Source organism: Gorilla gorilla, chromosome 12 (assembly GCF_029281585.2).
Source record: "Gorilla gorilla gorilla isolate KB3781 chromosome 12, NHGRI_mGorGor1-v2.1_pri, whole genome shotgun sequence".
NCBI classification, from domain to species: domain Eukaryota; kingdom Metazoa; phylum Chordata; class Mammalia; order Primates; family Hominidae; genus Gorilla; species Gorilla gorilla.
In genome coordinates, this window is record NC_073236.2 from 32,278,888 (window position 1) to 32,300,544 (window position 21,657).

Sequence of the window (21,657 nt, forward strand, 5' to 3'; positions counted from 1 at the left end):
TTCACTCATATAAATATTTATTGAGCACCTATTAGCAAGGCACTGTGTGAGATACAAAGACCTGTAAGTCACACCTCCAAGTGCTTACAATCTAGTTGAGAGGATAATACATATACATAAATTATAAAACAAACAAACCATCGAGCATAATGGTAAAGAGAATAGACTTTAAAGGTGGACCTGTCTTCAAGACCTGGCATCACCTTTCACCAGCTGGTTCACCTTGGGCAAGTGATTTAATCTCTCTAAACCTCAGGGTGCTCATCTGGAGATGCAGATGGTAACAGTGCCTACTTCATACGGTTGGTGACAGGATCAATTAATCTACTTCCTGTAAAACCCTTAGCTGAGTCTTTACCTCATCGCAGGTGCTCAGTAAGTGCTAGCTACTAGCAGTGGAAGTAAGAGATCTAAAAGCTGGGACACAAGAGAACAAGATTAGTGCCCCAAAATCTCCAAGAGAGGGGGACTAACAGCCATCAAAACAACTGTTCTGAAAAAAAAAATAGTACTGCTCTGATATCATTCTGCCTTTCCCTCCTGTTGCAGCCTCCAGTTTCTTAAAGTGCAGTGATACCTGGGGCCTAGGTTCTCAGACAAGAGGTGTGTCTCCTCCTAACATCTATCCTATTGTCTGACAAACCTCTTCAAAATTTTGTATCTTTAGAGTCATTTCCATGGCCTCCCCTACAGTTCTATAACACAGCAGGAAGGGAGTGCTTATTAAACACTCTGGCGCAGAAGCAGGACAGGACAATGGCAGCCAGAGTGGGTAGAATGAGCAAATGGCAGCTTTAAGACAGGGGAGATCTATCTCAAATTTGTATGGAAGTTCTTGTCCTACCCAAGCTTTTGCCCAACTCAGTCTATTCCCTGTTTGGCGTAACGCCGTTGATGTTGAATAACAGAAGATTTTGAACTGAAAACTTTCCCACACACAGTGCATTCAAAGGGCTTCTCTCCCGTGTGGACACGCTGATGCCGTGTGAGCCGGCACCGCTGGCTAAAGGCTTTCCCGCACTCGCTGCATTCATATGGCTTGTCTCCAGTGTGGATCTTCTGATGCTGTGTAAGGGATGAGCGGTCAAAGAAAGCTTTGCCACACTCGTTACACTGATAGCGAGGGTCCCCAGCATGAGCTTTCTGATGTCTATTCAGAGATGAGACACCATAGAAAGCTTTCCCGCACTCGTTACACTCATAAGGCTTCCTGCCAGTGTGGATTAGCTGATGGCGAGTAAGAATGCTTTTCTGGCTAAAGGCTTTCCCACACTGATGACATTCATAAGGACTTTCTCCAGTGTGAATTCTCTGGTGTCGAGTAAGGGATGAACGGTCAAAAAAGGCTTTTCCACACTCGTTGCACTGAAAGGGTTTCTCTCCAGTGTGAATTCGCTGATGGACAGTTAGGGACGAGCGGTCAAAGAAGGCTTTTGCGCACACGCTGCACTCATAGGGACTCTCCCCAGTGTGTGACATCAGATGTCTGCTGAGGCTGCTCCTGTGGCTGAAGGCTTTCCCACACTCGCGGCAGTCGTAGGGCTTCTCCCCAGTGTGAGTCCTCTGATGGCGGGTGAGGGATGAGTGGTCAAAAAAGGTCTTCCCACAGTCACTGCATTCCTGGTGCCTCTCTTTAGTGAGAATTTCCCTGGACAGGGCTGACCCTCGCCGCAAGCCTTTGCCCCGGGAGAGGGATTTCTTACGAGTCTCCCCTGAAGGGCTTTGCTTTTCTGTTCCCATCCTGCCATCGGGTGTATGAACTTCAAATTTAGGACACAGAGGACTTTGCCTTCCAAGGCATTCCCTCAATGATGCTTCTGATTTTTTGTCTGAAGCATTGTAAATCTCAGGCTTAGTTTCCCAGTCTGGAACAAACAGAAAACAGATGCAGTTTTTTTCCTGGGCTAGGAAATATTACATAAAGAAGAGATGCTCCGATGAGTCTGAAAGTAATGTATGGTCACTGCATTGCTTGCTCCCATAGATAGTCTTACACTGCAGGGAGGGACTAAGACCTGGGAGTGAAGAAGGTGGCAGGGAACAGAATGCATGGTGGACACCTCAGAAAACAGGAGAATGTCCAGCGGGAGCATGGCCAGGACAATCAGCAGAGCATGCCGAATAGACAGGATGGCACTCAATAGCAATAGCAAAGTGTGGCCGGGCATGGTGGCTCACACCTGTAATCCTAGCACTTTGGGAGGCCAAGGTAGGTGGATCACCTGAGGTCAGGAGTTCGAGACCAGCATGGCCATCATAGCGAAACCCCATCTCTACTAAAATACAAAAATTATCCAGGCGTGGTAGCGGGTGCCTGTAATCCCAGCTACTTGGGAGGCTGAGGCAGGCAGAATCGCTTGAACCTGGGAGGTGGAGGTTACAGTGAGCCAAGATAGCGCCATTGCACTCCAGCCTGGGCAACAGAGCGAGACTCTGTCTCAAAAAAAAAAAAAAGAAATAGCAAAGTGTGAGTGCACAACATTACAGACGTGAGAAAGTAACACTTGGTGAATATAGATGAATAACACGTTAAGGTGCAGAGGGAAAAAAATTAAAGCTATTGGATGATATACAATAAATAATAAAGCAGAAGACTTGAATTTGAGAGAAAGATGATACCTGTTATTTCCCCCATCACCCAAATAACAAAAAGCCAAACAAAATTCCATTCTGTCTTGTTCACACTCAGTTACCTAGAGAGACACTCTCTGGCCATTCTCTCTCCTCAGACCCATGAAGATCTACCATCCACGGCTTGTCCCCTCTCTTCAATTGGAAAATCACATCAGGTTGAGGAACTGGAAGGCCTGCTCAAAGAGAAAGAAACAAAGCAGGTGGCTGTGTGTGATGAAAATAATATCACTCTCCCAAAGCTCAATCCCAGCCTCTAAGACTTTTTTGTTGTTGTTGAGACAGCATCTCACTCTGTCGCCCAGGCTGGAATGCTGTGGCCTGATCTCGGCTCACTGCAACCTCCATCTCCCAGGTTCAACTGATTCTCTTGCCTCAGCCTCCCAAGTAGCTGGAATTATAGGCGGGTGCCACCACACCTGGCTAATTTTTGTATTTTTAGTAGAGATGGGGCTTTGCCATCATGGCCACGCTGGTTTCGAACTCCTGACCTCAGGTGATCCACCTGCCGCGGGCTCCCAAAGAGCTGGGATTACAGGCATGAGCCACTGTGCCTGGCCACAGCATCTAAGTCTTTTAGAGAGAAAATGCAAAAGGCAGAACGCACAAGCCAAGAATGCAGAGTCCAAAGCAGAGGAACCTCTGGACGGAGGCCAGGACTGAGGCTATAAAAAGAGCAAGTGGCACAAGGTCAGAAGGTTGAGAGAACCCGTGTAGATTCAAGTGTTTATTCTTCCCTGTGAAGTGAATGGGAAGTTCCCAGTGTTAGCACTGGTAGGATGAAGGTCGTTGGCTTAGGAGAGATGAGAATGAAATTAAGTCACCTTGAGTAAAAAGTGTATCCAAACTGCCCATTTTTGTTCATTTGTTTGCCTTGAGCATTATGCTTTCATTGAAACAAGTCTGTCCGGTTCATTCTAGGAAAATTAGAAGTGTATACAAGCAAAAAGAAAAAATCACCTTGCGTACAGTGTATTTTCTTTCTATTCAGATATCCAAAGATACCCATAAATACATTCTGTTAAAAACTGGATAATGAGGCTGGGCACAGTGGCTCCTGCTAGTAATCCCAGCACTTTGGGAGGCCGAGATGGGTGGATCACCTGAGGTCAGGAGTTCGAGACCAGCCTGGCCAACATGGTGAAACCCTGTCTCTACTAAAAATACAAAAATTAGCAGGGCATGGTGGCCCATGGCTGTAATCCCAGCTACCTGGGAGACTGAGGCACGAGAATTGCTTGAACCCTGGAGACAGAGGTTGCAGTGAGCCGAGATTGCATCACTGCACTCCAACCTAGGCAACAGAGTGAGACTCTGTCTCAAAAAAAGAAACAAAACCAAACCTGGATAATGAAATGACGCTGATTTGCAAACTTGATTTTTTTTCACACAATAAATTTAAAATACCATTTTATTTAAATCAGCGCTGATCTGCCTCACCATTGTAATGGCTACGGGATATGCCATTGTATGGATAACATAATTTATTTAATGAATTCCCTTATGATAGAAATTTAGACCATTTTTAACGTTTTGCTATTAACAAACAATAGTGTGATGAACATCTGCATACACCATGGACTGCTAGTCCTATTATTTCCTTAGGATAAATTCCCTGAAGCAAATCTATCCATTTTTGGTTATATTAAAAAATAGATCCTGGAAATAGGCTTGGGCTCTAAACTTCCCTTTTGCTGAGGCCCCAACTTGGGAAAGAGGCACTTTCTTACTGGGCCCAAGGATTGTCTACCGGGTTTTATGTGGATTCTCTGTTGACAAAACAGCCACACCCAGCATCTCCCTGTGGCTCTCTGTCTCTGACCTCAGGGGTTCTATTTTCCTCAATATGCCATCTACTAAAGCCTGTAACAAATGCTCCTTTGATGCCTCCTGAATATTCCATTCTATTTGGGAGACAATTGGCCTGATTAAGTTAATCTGGGGGGTGTTAGCACTTACTTTTTGACCTGCCTGGTAGGAATATCTGCAATGTGACTCCTTTTACTGCCATCTGCTGCTTATTTTAAGCCGGTTTCTCAATCTGGACACTCTCAGCCTCTCGTGAAGCTCCTGAGAGGTTCTCATAACCTCCAGGAGCCCAACTTTACTTTTCACTAACACCAGAATCAGCAGTGACTCTTAACTTTCTCTTTGTCACACAAGTCTCTATAATTACAAAGTGTCTTCTGTGAGCATCTAAGACTGTACCTAAGACAAATATTCAAAATCAAACATATATCTGGTGACCTCAGAGGCACAACCCTGAATTCTGACAAGATGGCCCCCTACCCCAGCGCACACTCCTCTGGGTGAGCTGAGTTACCTAACTGGCGAATTGGGAGAAGAACTGGGCATATGGAACTCAGCGTCTTCTGCCTGCCCCTCTGGAGCACCAGCTCCCTGCCTCTAACACACATTCCGCTCCGTCCCTCAGCCCTCGCTGGCCCTCCCTGCATTTTGCCGGGCAGGCTGCTGAGCGAGAGAGCCTATGGTCATCCAGCACTGCCCATGGCTAGGGAGGCATGTCTGCCCAATGCTGGGGTTCAGTATTGAGCCCGCTGTTGCTGTACTCTGATGCCAAATCTTTCGACTCTTACTTTATCTCTCAGGTGGCTCAGAACTCAGCGGGGAGGAGAATGGTATTAATTCCTCAGCCCTCTCAGCCCCACATTAGCATAGTACAGACTGTACCTCCTCATGGAGGCTCCCCTTACCCAATGACACAATGCTGTTATAGTTCTCCAGCATCACCTCCTTGTAGAGGTCCCTCTGTATGGGGACCAGATGACTCCACTCTTCATCTGTGAAAACCACGGCCACATCTTCAAATGTCACTGATTCCTGAAAATACAATCACATTCTCCCTTACTCTTAATCCTTCTCTTTACTTGGACCAGACCAAAAATGTCAAAGATGACAGCCCTGGAGGACGCATGGTGGGAGGGAAGAAAAACAGTTCTGACTGAGTAGAACTTTAAAGCGTTTGGGAAAAGTGGCCTCATCACCCAAGACATGAAGTTCTTGGTCAGAATCTCACACCACTATACTTACAGCTGAGCTTCTGAATATCAGACTCTTTTTTCAGACTTCTAAAAACAGCACAAAAAAATTCCTGTGTACCCTTCACCTGACTTCCTCAACTGTCAACATTTTCCACATTTACTTTATTTTTCTGTCTCTCTCTAGATACACATTCTCCTATCTTTTTCTTAGGCCTCTTGACTAACTTGTCAACATCATGTGTCTTTAATCCTAAATATTTCAGTGTGTATTTTGTAAAAACAAGGATGTACTGTTGTTATAATCACAGTATAACTATAAAAAATGGAGAAAATAGCATTGATCTTATACTATTATCTAATCTACAATCTTACTCAAATTTCACCAATTGTCTTTTTTTTTTTTTACAAATCCTTAGAATAATGGTGTTGATTAGATCATCTGTAGGATCCCTCTCATTTCATTCTAATGCTCTGTGATTCTGGAAGATTGCATCTCTTTACCTTCAGTTCTAAAACCTCAGATGAGTCTCCAGTGTGTCTGCTAAAGTTCTAGGCCAGGATGCAGAATTTAAGACTCTGCCCTCGGGCAGGAATGGAGCAAGCCACACAGTCTCTAGCACAGGAGACTCTCTTCAGGGCTCTTAGCACCCCACAGAGGTGCTCTACAGTGTGTATCACACGCCTCAGCCTAGCCCCACACTCCCTGGAACACTGGGGCCTCCTCTCAGTCCACACATGAATGTAGCAAAGGGACTGTCAGGACCAGAACCAGCCCACTATTCCCCAAACCTTCCAATCAGACCCTACCATTGGCTTCTAGGCAAAATCACTCACAGTGAAGGCTCCAGGAGTTGTAAGCCTGGTGACAAGCTAATGGGCACGTGCTCACAGCAAGAAAAGGTCACTAAAGGATACCTCAAGTCAAATAGGAAAGAAATACTCCCTATGGAGTCCTTCATCTGCCTGGCTGGGTCTGCTCAAAGAGGCTCCAGGATAGAGAAAGAAAAGTGGTTACATTCTGGAGATGAATGGAGTATTTCGGAAACACAAAAGTCCACCTCACCTGGCATCTGGTGGTCGGAGACACAGCAGCCATTCTCTCCTGTGTGCTCTCCTTGTGGACAAGGGCAGAGTCCTAATGAGGCAGAAGTGGGGGGTGAGAAAGAAGGTAGGAGAAAGACCAGTCCTGTCGCATAGTCTTTTGACCCATGAAGCACATACCAGGGGGATATGTCATCCTCAATACCTTACAAAAGGGGGTCTAAGTAAAGCAAGGCCAGGAACAATCCCAGACCACCCCAGAATTAGAGCCAACAACCATGGAACTGCGAATTAGACCACAATGTGGTCGTGGTTTTTACCACGATGCTAGAGGCAGAGTTCTATTCCTGAGAGTCAAGAACTGTGTAAGATTCACACAGCACGCAAAAATTCACATTCAATATTGCCCTGAATGATTACTGGGCAAAAGCCATTAGCAATTTTATAAATGACTACATGGACAAGACATATCAAAGACAATCCAGTCTCTTCAAAGGAAAAATAAACCACTCATAGCCCTTGCTAAAGGAGCATCCCTTGGGCAGCCAGGTTTTGTACCATGTGACCCTGTGTCTTATTCCTGGAGCCACACTGATTAGGCCACAGGTGGGTAATGCATACATGACTAGTAGATTGAGATGTGATCTGGCTTGAAAAGATGACATCCTTCCTTGGGAATGTGAACTAAGAAATGTCAGGACAAATGGGTGATGAGCTGAAAGGATATCATGAAAGGATGTCCTGAAGTAGCCACAAGGATCGGGGAACCAAAGTTACCAGCAGCAGAACCCGTGGGCACATGGGAGGTACAAGGTAGAGAAAAGGTCATAATAGACCACGGGACCAGAGGCAGGCAGGGGGAAGCCCAGCGCAGTCCCATCAGCGGTGAAACACTGACGCAAAGACCTAAGAATTCCTGGGGAAGCCCTCACCTCGCCTAGCACCACCCATGGGCTCCAATTTCCATGCAAACCATCCTTATTTATTCATAGATTGCCATAATATTCTAACCCTCTTGGGCTCTGTGCAAGATCTTATCACTAATTCCCTTTACTGGGATTAGCTAAGTCTCAGTTTTTCACAATCAAGAGTCTAATTAAAACAACAGACCAGGCACGGTGGCGCATGTCTGTAATCCCAGCACTTTGGGAGGCCGAGGTGGAAGGATCACTTGAGGCCAGGAGTTCTCAAGACCAGCCTGGGCAACATAGCAAGACCTCTGTCTCTATAAAAATAAAAAAATATAAAAATAAAACGAGAGCATTAAATCCCACATTTCTGGGATTTATGGTGGCTGGGAGATGGTGTGGTCCTGGTGAGGAGGAGGAAAAGGCATATTTGTGGTGCACTGACCATTCTCCAACAGTCAAGGGGATATGGTCACTGCTTCTTGTGACTCATTCATTCATCCTTCTACTCAACCAGCATTTATTCAGCACCAACTACTTATATCAAGCACAGAAAAACTGTCAGACACTGTCTTTGTCCTCCAGAAGCTATAGCTTAGCACAGAGAACAAACAAGTAAATGACATAATATTTCACTCCAGGATGCATTAAGAGCAGCAAAGCGATATGCACAGCAATCCATGAGAGCACCTCAGAGGCTCACCTAACACAGCAGGGAGGGATGGAAGGAGGAACTCTGCAGCTTTCTTGACAGGAGTGGGATCTAAGCTAAGTTTTCATTTGTGGGAGGAGCTAGAACATTCTAAATCTTGAGAAAAAAACCTCAAGTTTTTCAAAAAGAAAGAGGCAGGTCTTTACATGGAAAGGATTAACAACAAAAATTAGCTTAGAATGGTAGAAGTCTAGGCTGTGAGCAGTGCTGTGGGGAAGATGAGAGAAAAGAGGTAGGCAGAGGCCAGTTTCATCGAGGAGAGCTTTGCACGGCCCTTTCTCCACAGGCATGGAGATTACTGAAGGATTTGGGTGTGGACGTGTCATCACATCTGTGCTTTAAAAAATCACTGTGACTTACAGCAAGGGCCTTGAAACATACTGTTTGACCCAGCAATTCTCTCCTAGGAATTTATACTAGGAAATAAATAATGATATATGATATATACACAGCTTTTTATGACTCATAATTAACACTAACCCTTATTGACAGCTATGTTCCAGGGCACTTCCTAAGCACTTTATATGTATTATCTCATTTAATCTTTTCTATAAGGCAGCAAAAATTTGAAATACCTTAAACATCTGGAGACTTGGTTAAATAATTTATGGCCCAGTCCATACATACAATGGAACACTATTAAACATCATCTTGGCCTGGCACGGTGGCTCACGCCTGTAATCCCAGCACTTTGGGAGGCCGAGACAGGCGTATCATGAGGTCAAGAGATGGAGACCATCCTGGCCAAAATGGTGAAACCCTGTCTCTACTAACAATACAAAAAAATTAGCTGGGCATGGTGGCGTGTGCCTGTAGTCCCAGCTACTTGGGAGGCTGAGGCAGGAGAATTGGTTGACCCTGGGAGGCGGAGGTTGCAGTGAGCCAAGATCGTGCCACTGCACTCCAGCCTGGCGACAGAGCAAGACTCCATCTCAAACAAACCAAACCAAAACAAAAAAACCCATCATCTTAATAACAACTAGCATTATTGAGTATTTTCTATTTGCCAGGTACTGTGCTAAGTGCTTTTTATAAGGCTAATTTAACTCCATCCTCATAAATCAATAAGGTAGGCACTATTTTACAGATTAGGAAATTAAGGCTTTGTAAGAATCTGAGGTAGAACTTGAAACCATGTCTGTCTGGGAGGTTTTAACTTTCATGCTACCATGATTTATTTTCATGAAAAGATAGCCACATCAATTACAGACCAATAGACTAGAACAGAAAATCCCAAAACATATCCAAACATTAGGGAAGCCTGATGTATGACTGAGGTGGCATTACAAGTCACTGGGGAGAGGATCCACTAGCGATAAACTGCAAACAACTTCAATGTCCATTAATCAGATAAAGGATTTGTGAATATATATATATTATCTCATATATGAATATTATATATGAATATATGTATATTATACATTATATATGAATATTATACATTATCTCATGTTAACAGAGATAAATTGCAAAAACATAATTACTGGGCAAAAAATAAGTTATAGAATGACTTACTGTATAATATTTACATAAAATTTAAAAACAGGTAGATAATACCTACAAAAATCTATTAACACATGGGACAATAAGCACCAAATGTGTACATATCTGAGATGAAATGGAAATAAGACTGGGAAGGATACCCAGGATACTTCAGCTTTATCTGTAATGCTTCGTTTCTTACCAAAAAAAAAAAAAAAATCAACAACTGAAAAAAAACCACAAAGAACGGCCAGGCGCAGTGGCTCACACCTGTAATCCCAGCACTTTGGGAGACCGAGGCGTGTGGATCACTTGAGGTTAGGAGTTTGAGACCAGCTTGGCCAACATGGTGAAATCCCGTCTCTACTAAAAATACAAAAATTAGCCAGGCACGATGGCACGTGGCTGTAGTCCCAGCTACCCTGGAGGCTGAGGCAGGAGAATTGCTTGAACCCAGAAGGCAGAGGTTGCAGTGAGCTGAGCTCACACCACTGCATTCCAGCCTGGGTGACAGAGTGAGACTCCATCTAAAAAAAAAAAAAACCACAAAGAAATTCAAAACACTTGAAGAATGCACATTTTTAAAATTACATATTTGTACATGCATATTATGTATAGAAAAAGGAAAAACACATATTAAAATGTAAATGAAATTTGAGTGGTGAGTTATAAGTTATTTTTGTTTTCTTACCATTCTTCATATATTTTTTTCAACAAGATTAAGTCCTTATTTTGGTGTACAGAAAAAAATAACAGGAAGGAAAGAAGGGTGGTGTGCAGAAAAGTTATAGCAGACCTGAGACTGCTATTCCTAGAAAGTTCTGCTTGCATGCTGGCCCTTCGCTGGCAGCTGGAAACTTCGATTTTGAGAGGGTTCCCCAGTTCCCTAAGAGATAACAGTGGTCTACTATGCCTAAACTGTTTGTGCAAACAATGTCGTTTATGGTGAACATGTGCTCTCCTATTGGAGGGTCTGGAATTTTGGTATGTGTTAGGCAGACGGTGCCTATGTGACTAGCCCTCAATAAAAAACATGGGCTCTGAGTCTCCAATGAGCTTCCTTGAGCAGAGACATCACACTCGTTGCTGCATTTTCGTTGCTGGGGGAAGGAGTGTGCTCCATGTGACAGCCTCATGGGAGAAAGAGAATAGAAGCAAGCCTATATATGGATTCCTCTACCCGGCTTGTCTTTTCCCCTTATGATCTGGCTGCCTATCCTTGCAGGGTCATCATCATACTCTTAGCCAGAAGTACAACTACGGGTCGAGTCTTGAGTCCTTCTAGTGAATCCCTGAACCTGGGGTGATCCTGGGGACCCCAACACAGGTGGCCACGCCACACTGAGTGGCTGTGGTGTGATGGGATTACAGGAAGGAAAGAATGGAGGTGAGTAGACCATTGAGGAGAGTGTTATAATTAAATAAGAAAAGATGACAAACTGAATGAAAGCTGTGAAAGCAGAAATGTTGGAAACTGCTGTCAAGCTATTAAGGACAGGCTGGGCGCAGTGGCTCACGCCTGTAATCTCAGCACTTTGGGAGGCCGAGGCGGGTGGATCATGAGGTCAGGAGTTCAAGACCAGCCTGGCCAAGATGGTGAAACTCTGTTTCTACTAAAAATACAAAAATTAGCCAGGCACAGTGGCGGGCACCTGTAATCCCAGCTACTTGGGAGGCTGAGGCAGAAGAATCGCTCAAACCCGGGAGGCAAAGGTTGCAGTGAGCCGAGATCACACCACTGCACTCTAGCCTGGGTGACAGAGCAAGACTCTGTCTCGGGGGGGGAAAAAAAAAGAAGAAGAAGAAGAAGAAGAACAGACAATACACTGGCTGGAAGAAGAGGCTGAAGGTGATGAGGGCAAAGATGACGCCCGGGTTACCAATGCGGCATGGATAACGATGCCGTTCATGGAGATAAGGTACAGAGAAGGACTGAAGGGAAAACCAATGAGTACAGTTTTGGACATTCAGAATTTGAGCCGACCCCACATCTTTGAATAAGAAAACTCAGATGACTCTGGCTCCCACTGGCCAGATAAATAATAAAAATCACTAGCGCTAAATAAAATAATTTGAACTTTGAAGGACTATGAGTTTCATACTCAAAATAGAAAAGTTAATACAAAATATGCCATAAAAGTTGTAACACAAGGAAGGCAATGTTTAAAACTTTACTTACATAAAAAGGTACTTTTTTCTATTAATTGTATGACTATTCACAAAGTATAGATGTACCCTCGGGATAGATACTTGTATCTACTCATGTAAGTATGTAAAAAGAAATTTGGAATGGGAATAAACCAGGTAATTCTAGATACAGAACTACATACCCCAAACAGGGAGGACTAATCAGTACTGGGGCCACACGTAAGTATCAAGTAGAAAGAGAAATGGGCTCTACTAACAATGAACCAACCTCTGCTTCCAAAGAAGCATAGTAACTGTGCAGACTTCATCCTTTCTCCCTTAGGAGATGTCTCCCTACAGCTAGACTTATGAATCAAACACAAAAATAAGGAACAATTAAGTTTTCAAAAATGTCAAAAGACCAGATCAATAGATATTTACTGGTCTGTTTGGTAATATTTAACTCTATTCTATAACAGGTCTATCATATTCTTGGATATTTGGGGATTTTCTGTTCTAGTCTATTGGTCTGTTACCTATGCTATCTTTTCATGAAAATAAATCATTATAGCTTAGAGTTAAAAGTTGCCAGACAGCTCAGGGTTATTTAACAATGGGTTCACACTGGCCAAGCAAAATTTTGAAAGAATATTACCTTGAAGGTGAATACCAGTTTGCAAAAACTATGTGAAAAGCAAAAACTTATTGGAAAAACAAGTTTAGCTAAGTATAAGCAAAAAACTAACAAAAAACACCCCCAACCTAACGGGGAGAGATTAGGGTTTGAATCTTGCTGGGAGGAGGCAGATATAAACACAAACAAAAACAAAGACATGTCAATTGATAACCAGAGCATGCAACCTGTGTTGTCTAAAAGTATTCTTTTCCTTTTTGGTCTGTTAAGATTCGTCCATCACAAGAGGGTATCCAAATATTACCCTTAGGCCCTAGAAATAAGTCAAAATTAGCATTTAGAGATACAGGAAAGTGTAGTCATTGGGAGTACAGGCTCTGGAGACAGACTGTCTGAAATCAAAATCCACCTCTGCCTCTTCCTACCAGTGCTACCTCAGGAAAGTTTCTTAACCTGTCTCAGTCTGCCTGTTTGCAAAACTGGAATAACGGAAGTAATATCTCTTGCAGTTATCTTGATGCTTAAATAGGGAAATACATGTAACACATTTAGAATAATGTGCTAAGTAAAGTTAGTATAAGCTAATGTAATGTAATAAGTAATGTTATAATTCTAGGAAGGTAGTCATACTGAAAATATTAATTACACTGAGTTGTTGCATTTTTTTGTTTTTTTTTTTTTTTGAGACAGGGTCTCGCTCTGTCTCCTGGGCTGGAGTGCAATGACATTATCTCGGCTCACTGCAACCTCTGCCTCCCCGGTTCAAGCGATTCTCCTGCCTCAGCCTCCTGAGTAGCTGGGATTACAGGTGCCTGCCACCATGCCTGGCTAATTTTTGTATTTTTGTAGAGGGTTCCACCATCTTGGCCGGGCGGGTCTTGAACTCCTCACCTCAGGTGATCTGCCCACCTTGGCATCCCAAAGTGCTGAGATTATAGGTATGAGCCACTGCGCCTGGCCGAGTTGCTGCTATTTTAGAGTAGGTTTAAATGTAAGTGCAGTAATAACTTTGGAGTCAAAGTATTTGTATATGTTTGTCTAAAGCACTGGAGCTTTTTGAACAAATCAAACCATATCCAAAACTGCAGTCGAAACTGCTCAGTGTTAAATGTTTAAAGACAATTTTCAAAGTTTTGTTTATTAGATTACAACTTTAATTAAACTGAGCACTGAACGAATTACAAATGGTGGTGAACATATAAGCTCCCCAGTTATTAAACAACCAGTGGATATTCCCAAAGTGCTCCTCATCCGTAGACTTCTCTCCCCATTAGGTTTAGACTCCACCAGCAGTCACTTCAGTAAGCTGACTGACACTGAAGACTTCTCAAATCCACCAAACTCACAGGGAGTTACTGCTAGCCAAGAACCACCTCCACTTCTGTGTTCTCTTTTCCTATCCCTGGATCTCAGAGTATCACTGGAGAAAATGTCCCCTAAATTCAGTCTATATCTTCAAATAAGCCCTTGACATCGTCCAGAAAGCTTTTACTGCTCCCATCTTAGCTACATGGCTATTCCAAACCTCCATGGGTACCATTCAATTTCCGCATAACTTTCGTCTTCTACCACACCAAAGATTCCCAGGAATGAGTTTCAAGGGAAGCAGGGTTACATGGTAGAAAGCATTCCACAAGCATGGAATTATTAACCATGAAGGCTTGGATGAGTTACTTAAGCCAACAGTTGTTTACCACCTAACTCACAGCATAGTTATAAATGATGAGACCATTAATATAAAGCATTTATCATACAGTTCATTCAACAAATAAAAGTTCTCTTCCTTTCTACTGCCCAGTGCAATCCATCCACTCATCCCACTATTCAATGAATATGTACCAAGTAGCTGTTATGTGCTAGGGCAGCGAGATGTGTGAGGTCAACAAGACAGAGATGTCTGTCTCCAGGACTTTACCTTTGTGTCCTATACCCTGGGTTCCACTGTTTTTCACATTGCTTCCTCTCAGAATTTGTCCCTGCACTTCCCAATATTTATTTATTTATTTTTTTTTTTGAGACGGAGTCTGGCTCTGTCGCCCAGGCTGGAGTGCAATGGCACGATCTTGGCTCACTGCAACCTCTGCCTCCCAGGTTCAAGCGATTCTCCTGCCTCAGCCTCCTGAGTAGTTGGGACTACAGGCGCGCGCCACCATGCCCAGCTAATTTTTGTATTTTTAGTAGAGACAGAGTTTCACCATTTTGGCCAGGATGGTTTCAATCTCTTGACCTCATGATCTGCCTGCCTCAGCCTCCCACAGTGCTGGGATTACAGGCATGAGCCACAGCGCCCAGCCCCCAGTCTTTTTTTTTTTTTTTTTCCAGCATTTTCCACCCCAGTAGCACTTTCTTTCAACATCTTCAAAGACATACAAGGCTCTTCTATCTGAAACTATTTTCACTGAATCCCATGACCTCCTTCTAGTAAAGCAGTTCTCATTTAGGTTATCCTTTCATGATCAAACTTTTTGGAGAGTAATAACCTACTGACTCTACACTGTTACCACTTACTCTTCTCCAGTCCCTGTTTTTCAGCTTTTGCCCCTCACACACCTGAAATGGCATGCTTGAAAACTACTTTTTTTTTTTTTTGAGACGGAGTTTCACTCTTGTCACCCAGGCTGAAGAGCAATGGCATCATCTCGGCTCACTGCAACCTCCGCCTCTCGGGCTCAAGTGATTCTCCCACCTCAGCCTCCCAAGTAGCTGGGATTACAGGCACCCGCCATCATGCCCTGCTAATTTTTGTATTTTTGTAGAGACAGGGTTTCACCATGTTGGCCAGGCTGGTCTTGAACTCCTGACGTCAAGTAATCTGCCCACCTTGGCTTCCCAAAGTGCTGGGATTACAGGCATGAGCTACCGCACCTGGCCTACCAATGCATTTCTGATCCTATTATCTCTATTTCTTTCTTTCTTTTTTTTTTTTTTTTTGAGACGGAGTCTCGCTCTGTCACCCAGGCTGGAGTGCAGTGGCGCAATCTTGGCTCACTGCAAGCTCCGCCTGCCGGGTTCATGCCATTCTCCTGCCTCAGCCTCCCGAGTAGCTGGGACTACAGGCGCCCGCCACCACGCCCGGCTAATTTTTTGTATTTTTTTAGTAGAGACGGGGTTTCACCGTGTTAGCCAGGATGGTCTCGATCTCCTGACCTCGTGATCCGCCCGCCTCAGCCTCCCAAAGTGCTGGGATTACAGGCGTGAGCCACCGTGCCCGGCCATATTATCTATTTCTCTGTAGCTTTTCACTGTTCTGACAAGCTTCTGCTTATTCAAGTGGTTACTGTAACTGCTATGATACTGCACTAGCTTTTCTTCCAACCACTAAAATTGCTGTCTTTCTGTGACTCTTTTTCCCCACTTTTGCCCTGGAAACATGGATGCTGCCCATAGCTCAGTCTTTGTACTTTCTTTGTTTTTGCCATCCCTCAGAAAGTCCATCCACATTCAGGGCTCCATTTTCAAACTCTACAGATGTCCATGTCCTGTAATTGTATTGTAATTTTACAATACAACTGTATTGCATTCTTCCAGACTCATCCTGCGTTTGCAAATGACTGCAAACCTTGAATCAGGCGTTCCACCATCACCTCAAAACTATCTTCCTTTAGGCAATTCCACACATCAACGCCTCTTCCTGGCTTTACATTTGTATCAGATGTTTTATTGTTCTCCCAGGTGTCCCAAATTCAAACTCTTACCTCACTCTCTTTCCTCCCAAATCTAGTCACCAGGCCCTTTTGACTCTTCTTTTGCAGTGTCATCTGTATCCTTCCCTTTCACTACCACCACCATAATTCAAGTCCACATCTTACTTCAAAACTACCATACATTCCTAAGTAGCTCATGTGACCTCTAGAATAACTGTCCCCAAATAGTTTCATTCGTGTCAGTCCCTGGATCACACCTATATAAGCCACCTTGCCTACTGAGTCTTGTCCTGATTCTCTGAGTCCCGGGCCCTGGCTCCCAGCGTACCTTTTCTTCAACCTTGTCTACCACTGTTCCTGCATTTCTGTAAAAACTATCTCCAGCTCAAATCCGCCTAACGCTTAGCTGCTTCTTTCGTGGTTTTTGTTTTGTTGTTGTTTTTTTTTTTCACGTCAAATCCCACCTCCTCCATGAAGCCCTCCAGCACTCGTGCGGAGGCCCAGGGCAGGGAGCTAAATGAGGCAATCTGAGGCGCTGTCTGGCAAAGACGGAGCGGCAGCATCCTAGATTTGGTGTCAATTCCACCCACGTTCATTAAGCACCCATTATGGGAAGAAGAAACGGGAGAGGCGGAGGAAGACTCCAAACCTCCAACCTTAAAGTCCGGGACCGACATACAATGGGTGCCCAGACCCCACGGGACACACGCACACACGGGGGTGGGTGCACAACTTTCCGTCCGCACCGAGACGTCGCGACACACGCTCTGCAGGCTGGCCTCGCCCGTGTCACCCCGTTTTGCTCCCACAGCACCTCCCCAAAGTTCTCATGTCCCCTCTCTCGGCTGCTGCGCTCACTCCGCTCCTTGAAGACACACACCCACAACCCTCACCTCCGGCACAGAGTGCTCGGGACCCGGGAAGACGGCGCCTCTTCAGGTCGGGAAACCAACGCGCCTGCGCAAAAGGGTCCTGGCGACCGCGCTCCCAATCAATGCGGGGCCTTCGCAAGGACTTCATCTCCCAGAAGTCTCGGCGGCCGGTGCGCTTTAATATGACGTCCGAAAATCTGTGCAAACGCCGGCTTCCCGTGGCTGAACAGATTCCAAAATGGCAGCGCTGTCGCCTTAGCTGGGAGAGCGAGCCGTTGTGGATGTTTGGGAGACTTATGGTCACCCTGAAGTACTGCCTGCCTCTAGTGTCGCGTCCCTCCAGTATCCGATGGGAGCGCCGTCCGCAGGGAATGTGTCTCTCTGATCATGGTGCCCCGTGTCCAGCCCTGGGGAAGACCGAGGAAATCGAGTCAGCTGGCGTTGGGAGAAGGCTTATTTCCGCTTCCGCTTGCCCACTTTCAGGAATTTGATTCTGAGAACAGGGCTGCGGTTCCAGGCAGGGTTTGTACACATATTTGCGTTGGAAGGAGAGAGGAGCCTAGGACACATATGTATTAACTGTGCAGCTTGTCCGACTCCCGACAGCTTCAGCGCACACCAGCCGGCCTTGGAGTTGCTGGAACGGCCCTGGCTGCAAGCTGGAATCACCCGGAGAGCTTTAGACATTGATGCCTGAGGCCCAGCTGTGGAGCGACAGTTTGAAAAGAGCTGCAGGTGACTATAATGTGCAGCTAAAGCTAGGAACCACTGAGCTACATCTCAGGGAAGACTGAAAATTACAAAGAATATGATAAAATCTTACTTCAGGAACAAAACTACGTTTTTCCAGGTTAATTTATTAGTGGTTTGGGTTTTTTTAAAGTTTTTTGTGGGTACACAGTAGGTGTGAACATTTATGGGCCACCTGAGATATTTTGACACAGGCATGCAATATGTAATAATCTCATCAGGACAAATGGGATATCCATCACCTCAAGCATTTATCCTTTGTGTTACAAACGATCCAGTTATATTCTTTTAGTTACTTTAAAATGTACAATATTATTGGCTGTAATTACTCTGATGTGCTATCAAATACTAGTTATACTATTTCTTATTCTATTTTTTGTACCCATTAACTATCCCCACTTCCCCACCCCGCCAACCCTTCCCAGTCTGTTAACCATCCTTCTACTCTCCATCTCCATAAGACTACACTTTCATTAAAAAAATCCAAATTGCTCACCATAAGCAAAGCACAGTTACAAATATGAGTAAGTTACTGCCCCAAATGAACTCTTGGTCCAATGGAAAAAATCAGAATGTAAAATCACAATAGAGGCAGTAGGTTCTATAATTATGTCACATTCAACATACTATGAGAGTACAATGGAGGAAGCTATTAACTATGGCAGGGAAAGGTGGGAAAGGATTCCTTTCACTGGTATACTTAAATACTTAAGAAAAAAAAGTGTGATCTAAACAGCGAATAGTACATGCAAAGGCATAGTCTAGAGGATAAAAGTGAAAAGAATTAGTAGCAAAATGAATGCCTTGTGGATGAGGTTTAGGGGCCAATAACTATCTTGAGGTAAGGCCAGGTTGTGGCTGCCTTTGTGTTGTACTAAAGGGTTTGGACCTTCCTAGGAGATTAGAGCTTGATTAAAGTCACAACATCCACAAGAGAAATACTTTTTTTTTTCTTCCCTTCTGTGTGGTGGTTTTTATTATTTAGCCTTATACTGAGGGTGGAAACTGGGGTCCTGAAAGTGTTTCCTTCTAGAATATTCCCCACCCATTGGCAGGCCCTAGGCTTTGTCTTTACTGCTTCCAGGTAGCTGCCAAAGTGGAAGTTTATGTGCTCTAGGATTTAGCAGTCTAAAAGTCAGGTTTGTTGCTCAATTCTCAGAATTCTAGCTCTCACTTTATTTATTTTTTGAGACAGGCTCTGGTTGTGTCAGCCAGGCCAGAATGCAGTGGCATGCTTTCAGCTCACTGCAACCTCCACCTCCTGGGCTCACATAGTCCTCCCATCTCAGCCTCAAGAGTAGCTGGGACTACAGGCATGCACCACCATGTCTGGCTACTTTTTGTATTTTTTTGTAGACATGAGGTTTTACCATGTTGCCCAGGCTGGTTTCAAACTCGGGCTCAAGCAATCCACCCTCTTCGGCCTCCCAGAGTGCTAGGATTATAGGCATGAGCCACTGCACCTGGCCCATTTCACTTTATTTTTTTAAATGTTTACAAATTCCTCACTTTCATGCCTGCTCATCAGTGTCTTTATAAAGATGTTTGCAATTTTTCAGCATTTTTAGTTTTTTTATTAAGAGGGCTGTTTAGGCCATCTAATCGGCCATGTTACTGGGAAGATTAAGAGAATTTTAACTGATTTTCTCAAAAGAGTTAGGAGGAGCATATGGAAGCTAAGCAGCCAAGAAGTGATATACATCCATCTTTTTAGAGTAAAACAGGTATGTCTTGGGCCCAGAAGCTTGTAGGCTCTGCCAAATTGCAGGATGTTATGGCCATCTGATGCTGTTTAACCACTCCAAACTTAGTGGCTGAAAACAACAATTTTATTAGGCCAACATGTTCTGTGGGTCGGGAACTTGGATGGGCACAACAGGGATGGGCACGTAGGGATATCATTTGGATATCCTCTCCAAATCTCATGTTGAGATGTAAACCCCAGTGTTGGAGATGGGGCCTGGTGGGAGGTATTTGGGTGATGGGGGCGGATCCCTCATGGCTTGGTGCTGTCCTTGCAATAGTGAGTACTCCTGAGATCTGGTTGTTTACGTGTGTGACACCTTCCTGCCCTCCCCAACTCTGTTTTGTTCCTGCTTTCACCATGCAAAGTGCAAACTCCCACTTCACCTTCCACAGTGAGTGAAAGCTCCCTGAGGCCTCCCCAGTAGCCAAACAGATGCCGTTGCCATGCTTCCTGTACAGCCAGCAGAACCAAGAGCCAAGGAAACCTCTTTTCTTTATAAATTACCCAGTTTCAGGTATTTCTTTATAGCAGTGCAAAATGGCCTAACACAGCTCGTTTCTGCTTCACAATTTCTGGATCCTCAATTGGGAGGACTATATCTGGCACCCAGATTGGCACCCGTGGCTAGGCTCAGCTGGGACTGTTGGCCAGCGTCCCCGCATGTAGCCTCTCTTTGTGCTTGGACTTCCTCACAACATGGTGGCCTCGGGGCAATCAGGCTTCTTGCACCTCATTTCAGGGCTCTAAGAGGGTCCCAGTGAGCAAGACAGAAGCTGCATGGCTTTTTTTTTTTTTTTTTTTTGGAGAGGGTTTCGCTCTTGTTGCCCGAGCTGGAGTGCAATGGCACGATCTCGGCTCACCACAACCTCCGCATCCCGAGTTCAAGCGATTCTTCTGCCTCAGCCTCCCGAGTACCTGGGATTACAGGCGTATGCCACCATGCCCAGCTAATTTTGTATTTTTAGTAGAGACAGATTTTCTCCATGTTGGTCAGGCTGGTCTCCCGACCTCAGGTGATCCGCCCACCTCGGCCTCCCAAAGTGCTGGGATTACAGGCATGAGCCACTGCGCCCGGCCAAGAAGCCAGTTTTCTTTTCTTTTTTTTTTTTTTTTTGAGATAGAGTCTTGCTCTGTCACCCAGGCTGGAGTGCAGTGTTGCAACCTCGGCCCACTGCAGCCTCTGCCTCCCAGGTTCCAGAGATTTTCCTGCCTCTGCCTCCCAGGTTCCAGAGATTTTCCTGCCTCAGCCTCCTAGGTAGCTGGGATTACAGGCGCACGCCACCACACACGGCTAATTTTTGTATTTTTAGTAGAGACAGGTGTGAGCCACTGCGCCCAGCCGCCAGTCTTAAAAATTTACAAACTGTATGATTCCATTTATGTGACATTCAGGAAAAGGCAAAACTATAGGGAAGGTAACAGAGCAGTGGTCACGGGTTGGGGTGGAAGAGGCATTTGACTGCAAAGGAGCAGTAAAAGGAATATTGAAGGTGGTGGAGAGTGTATAGGCTGGTGAGGACTGGAGCCCCCACCAACAGTGCTTTGAGATCAAATGGTGCACTAGAGCACTGAGCAGGAGAGAGAATATTCCTGGGGTAATGAATGCGCATTTAACAAACAAGGGCCTCTGGATCAAGATCTGTCCCAAAAGACACAATGTAAGAGTGGGGAATTTCAGACACTGCAGCAGGCCCACAGAATGGGCATCAGGGAAAGGCAGTGGCCCTCAAGTTCTTCTGAAGTAGTTCCATCTCTAGTTCTGTTGAGCCATCAATGAGATGAAAATCTTTTCTCATTTGTCCATCCCCTCACCTTTTTGGTTCAGAGCACCGAAGATGGAAACGCTCCTATATCAGCCATGGTTCCCAGACAATGTCCCCCTGCGTGGAAGAGGGCTTGCTTGCTGCGCCATCCTGGCCATCTGTGCCACTGGAAATGCTGGCAGAAAAGTGAAACAGAGACTGCAAAAGCAGGAAAGGAGAATGGTCTCTTTGCCTTGATTTCGTGTTATTTTGTCTTTGCCTTGATTTTGTAAGCTATTTTGTCCTGAACTCCTAAATAGGGTTGATAAACCAATCTCTCTGTCCTCATAAGTGGCCCTTCTCTG

At 44.7% G+C, this 21,657-nt stretch overlaps 1 protein-coding gene across 3 annotated transcripts in view; it reads right to left on the bottom strand.

Moving 5' to 3' along the window:
* Positions 1-21,657, bottom strand: part of ZNF2 (zinc finger protein 2) — a 23,587-nt gene continuing 1,930 nt past the window's right edge. Inside the window, exons 1-5 of one of the 3 annotated variants that reach the window (XM_004031395.5) lie at positions 17,075-17,223; positions 6,697-6,768; positions 5,346-5,472; positions 2,694-2,807; positions 1-1,865 (exon numbers count right to left, since the gene is read on the bottom strand). In XM_004031395.5, coding sequence (XP_004031443.4) covers positions 862-1,865; positions 2,694-2,807; positions 5,346-5,472; positions 6,697-6,729 — 1,278 coding nt within the window. In that variant the 5' untranslated portion in view covers positions 6,730-6,768; positions 17,075-17,223 and the 3' untranslated portion in view covers positions 1-861. Of the gene's footprint in view, positions 1,866-2,693; positions 2,808-5,345; positions 5,473-6,696; positions 6,769-17,074; positions 17,224-21,657 lie in introns of those variants that run through there. The other 2 variants (XM_055378981.2, XM_063695521.1) reach the window with 2 other exon arrangements.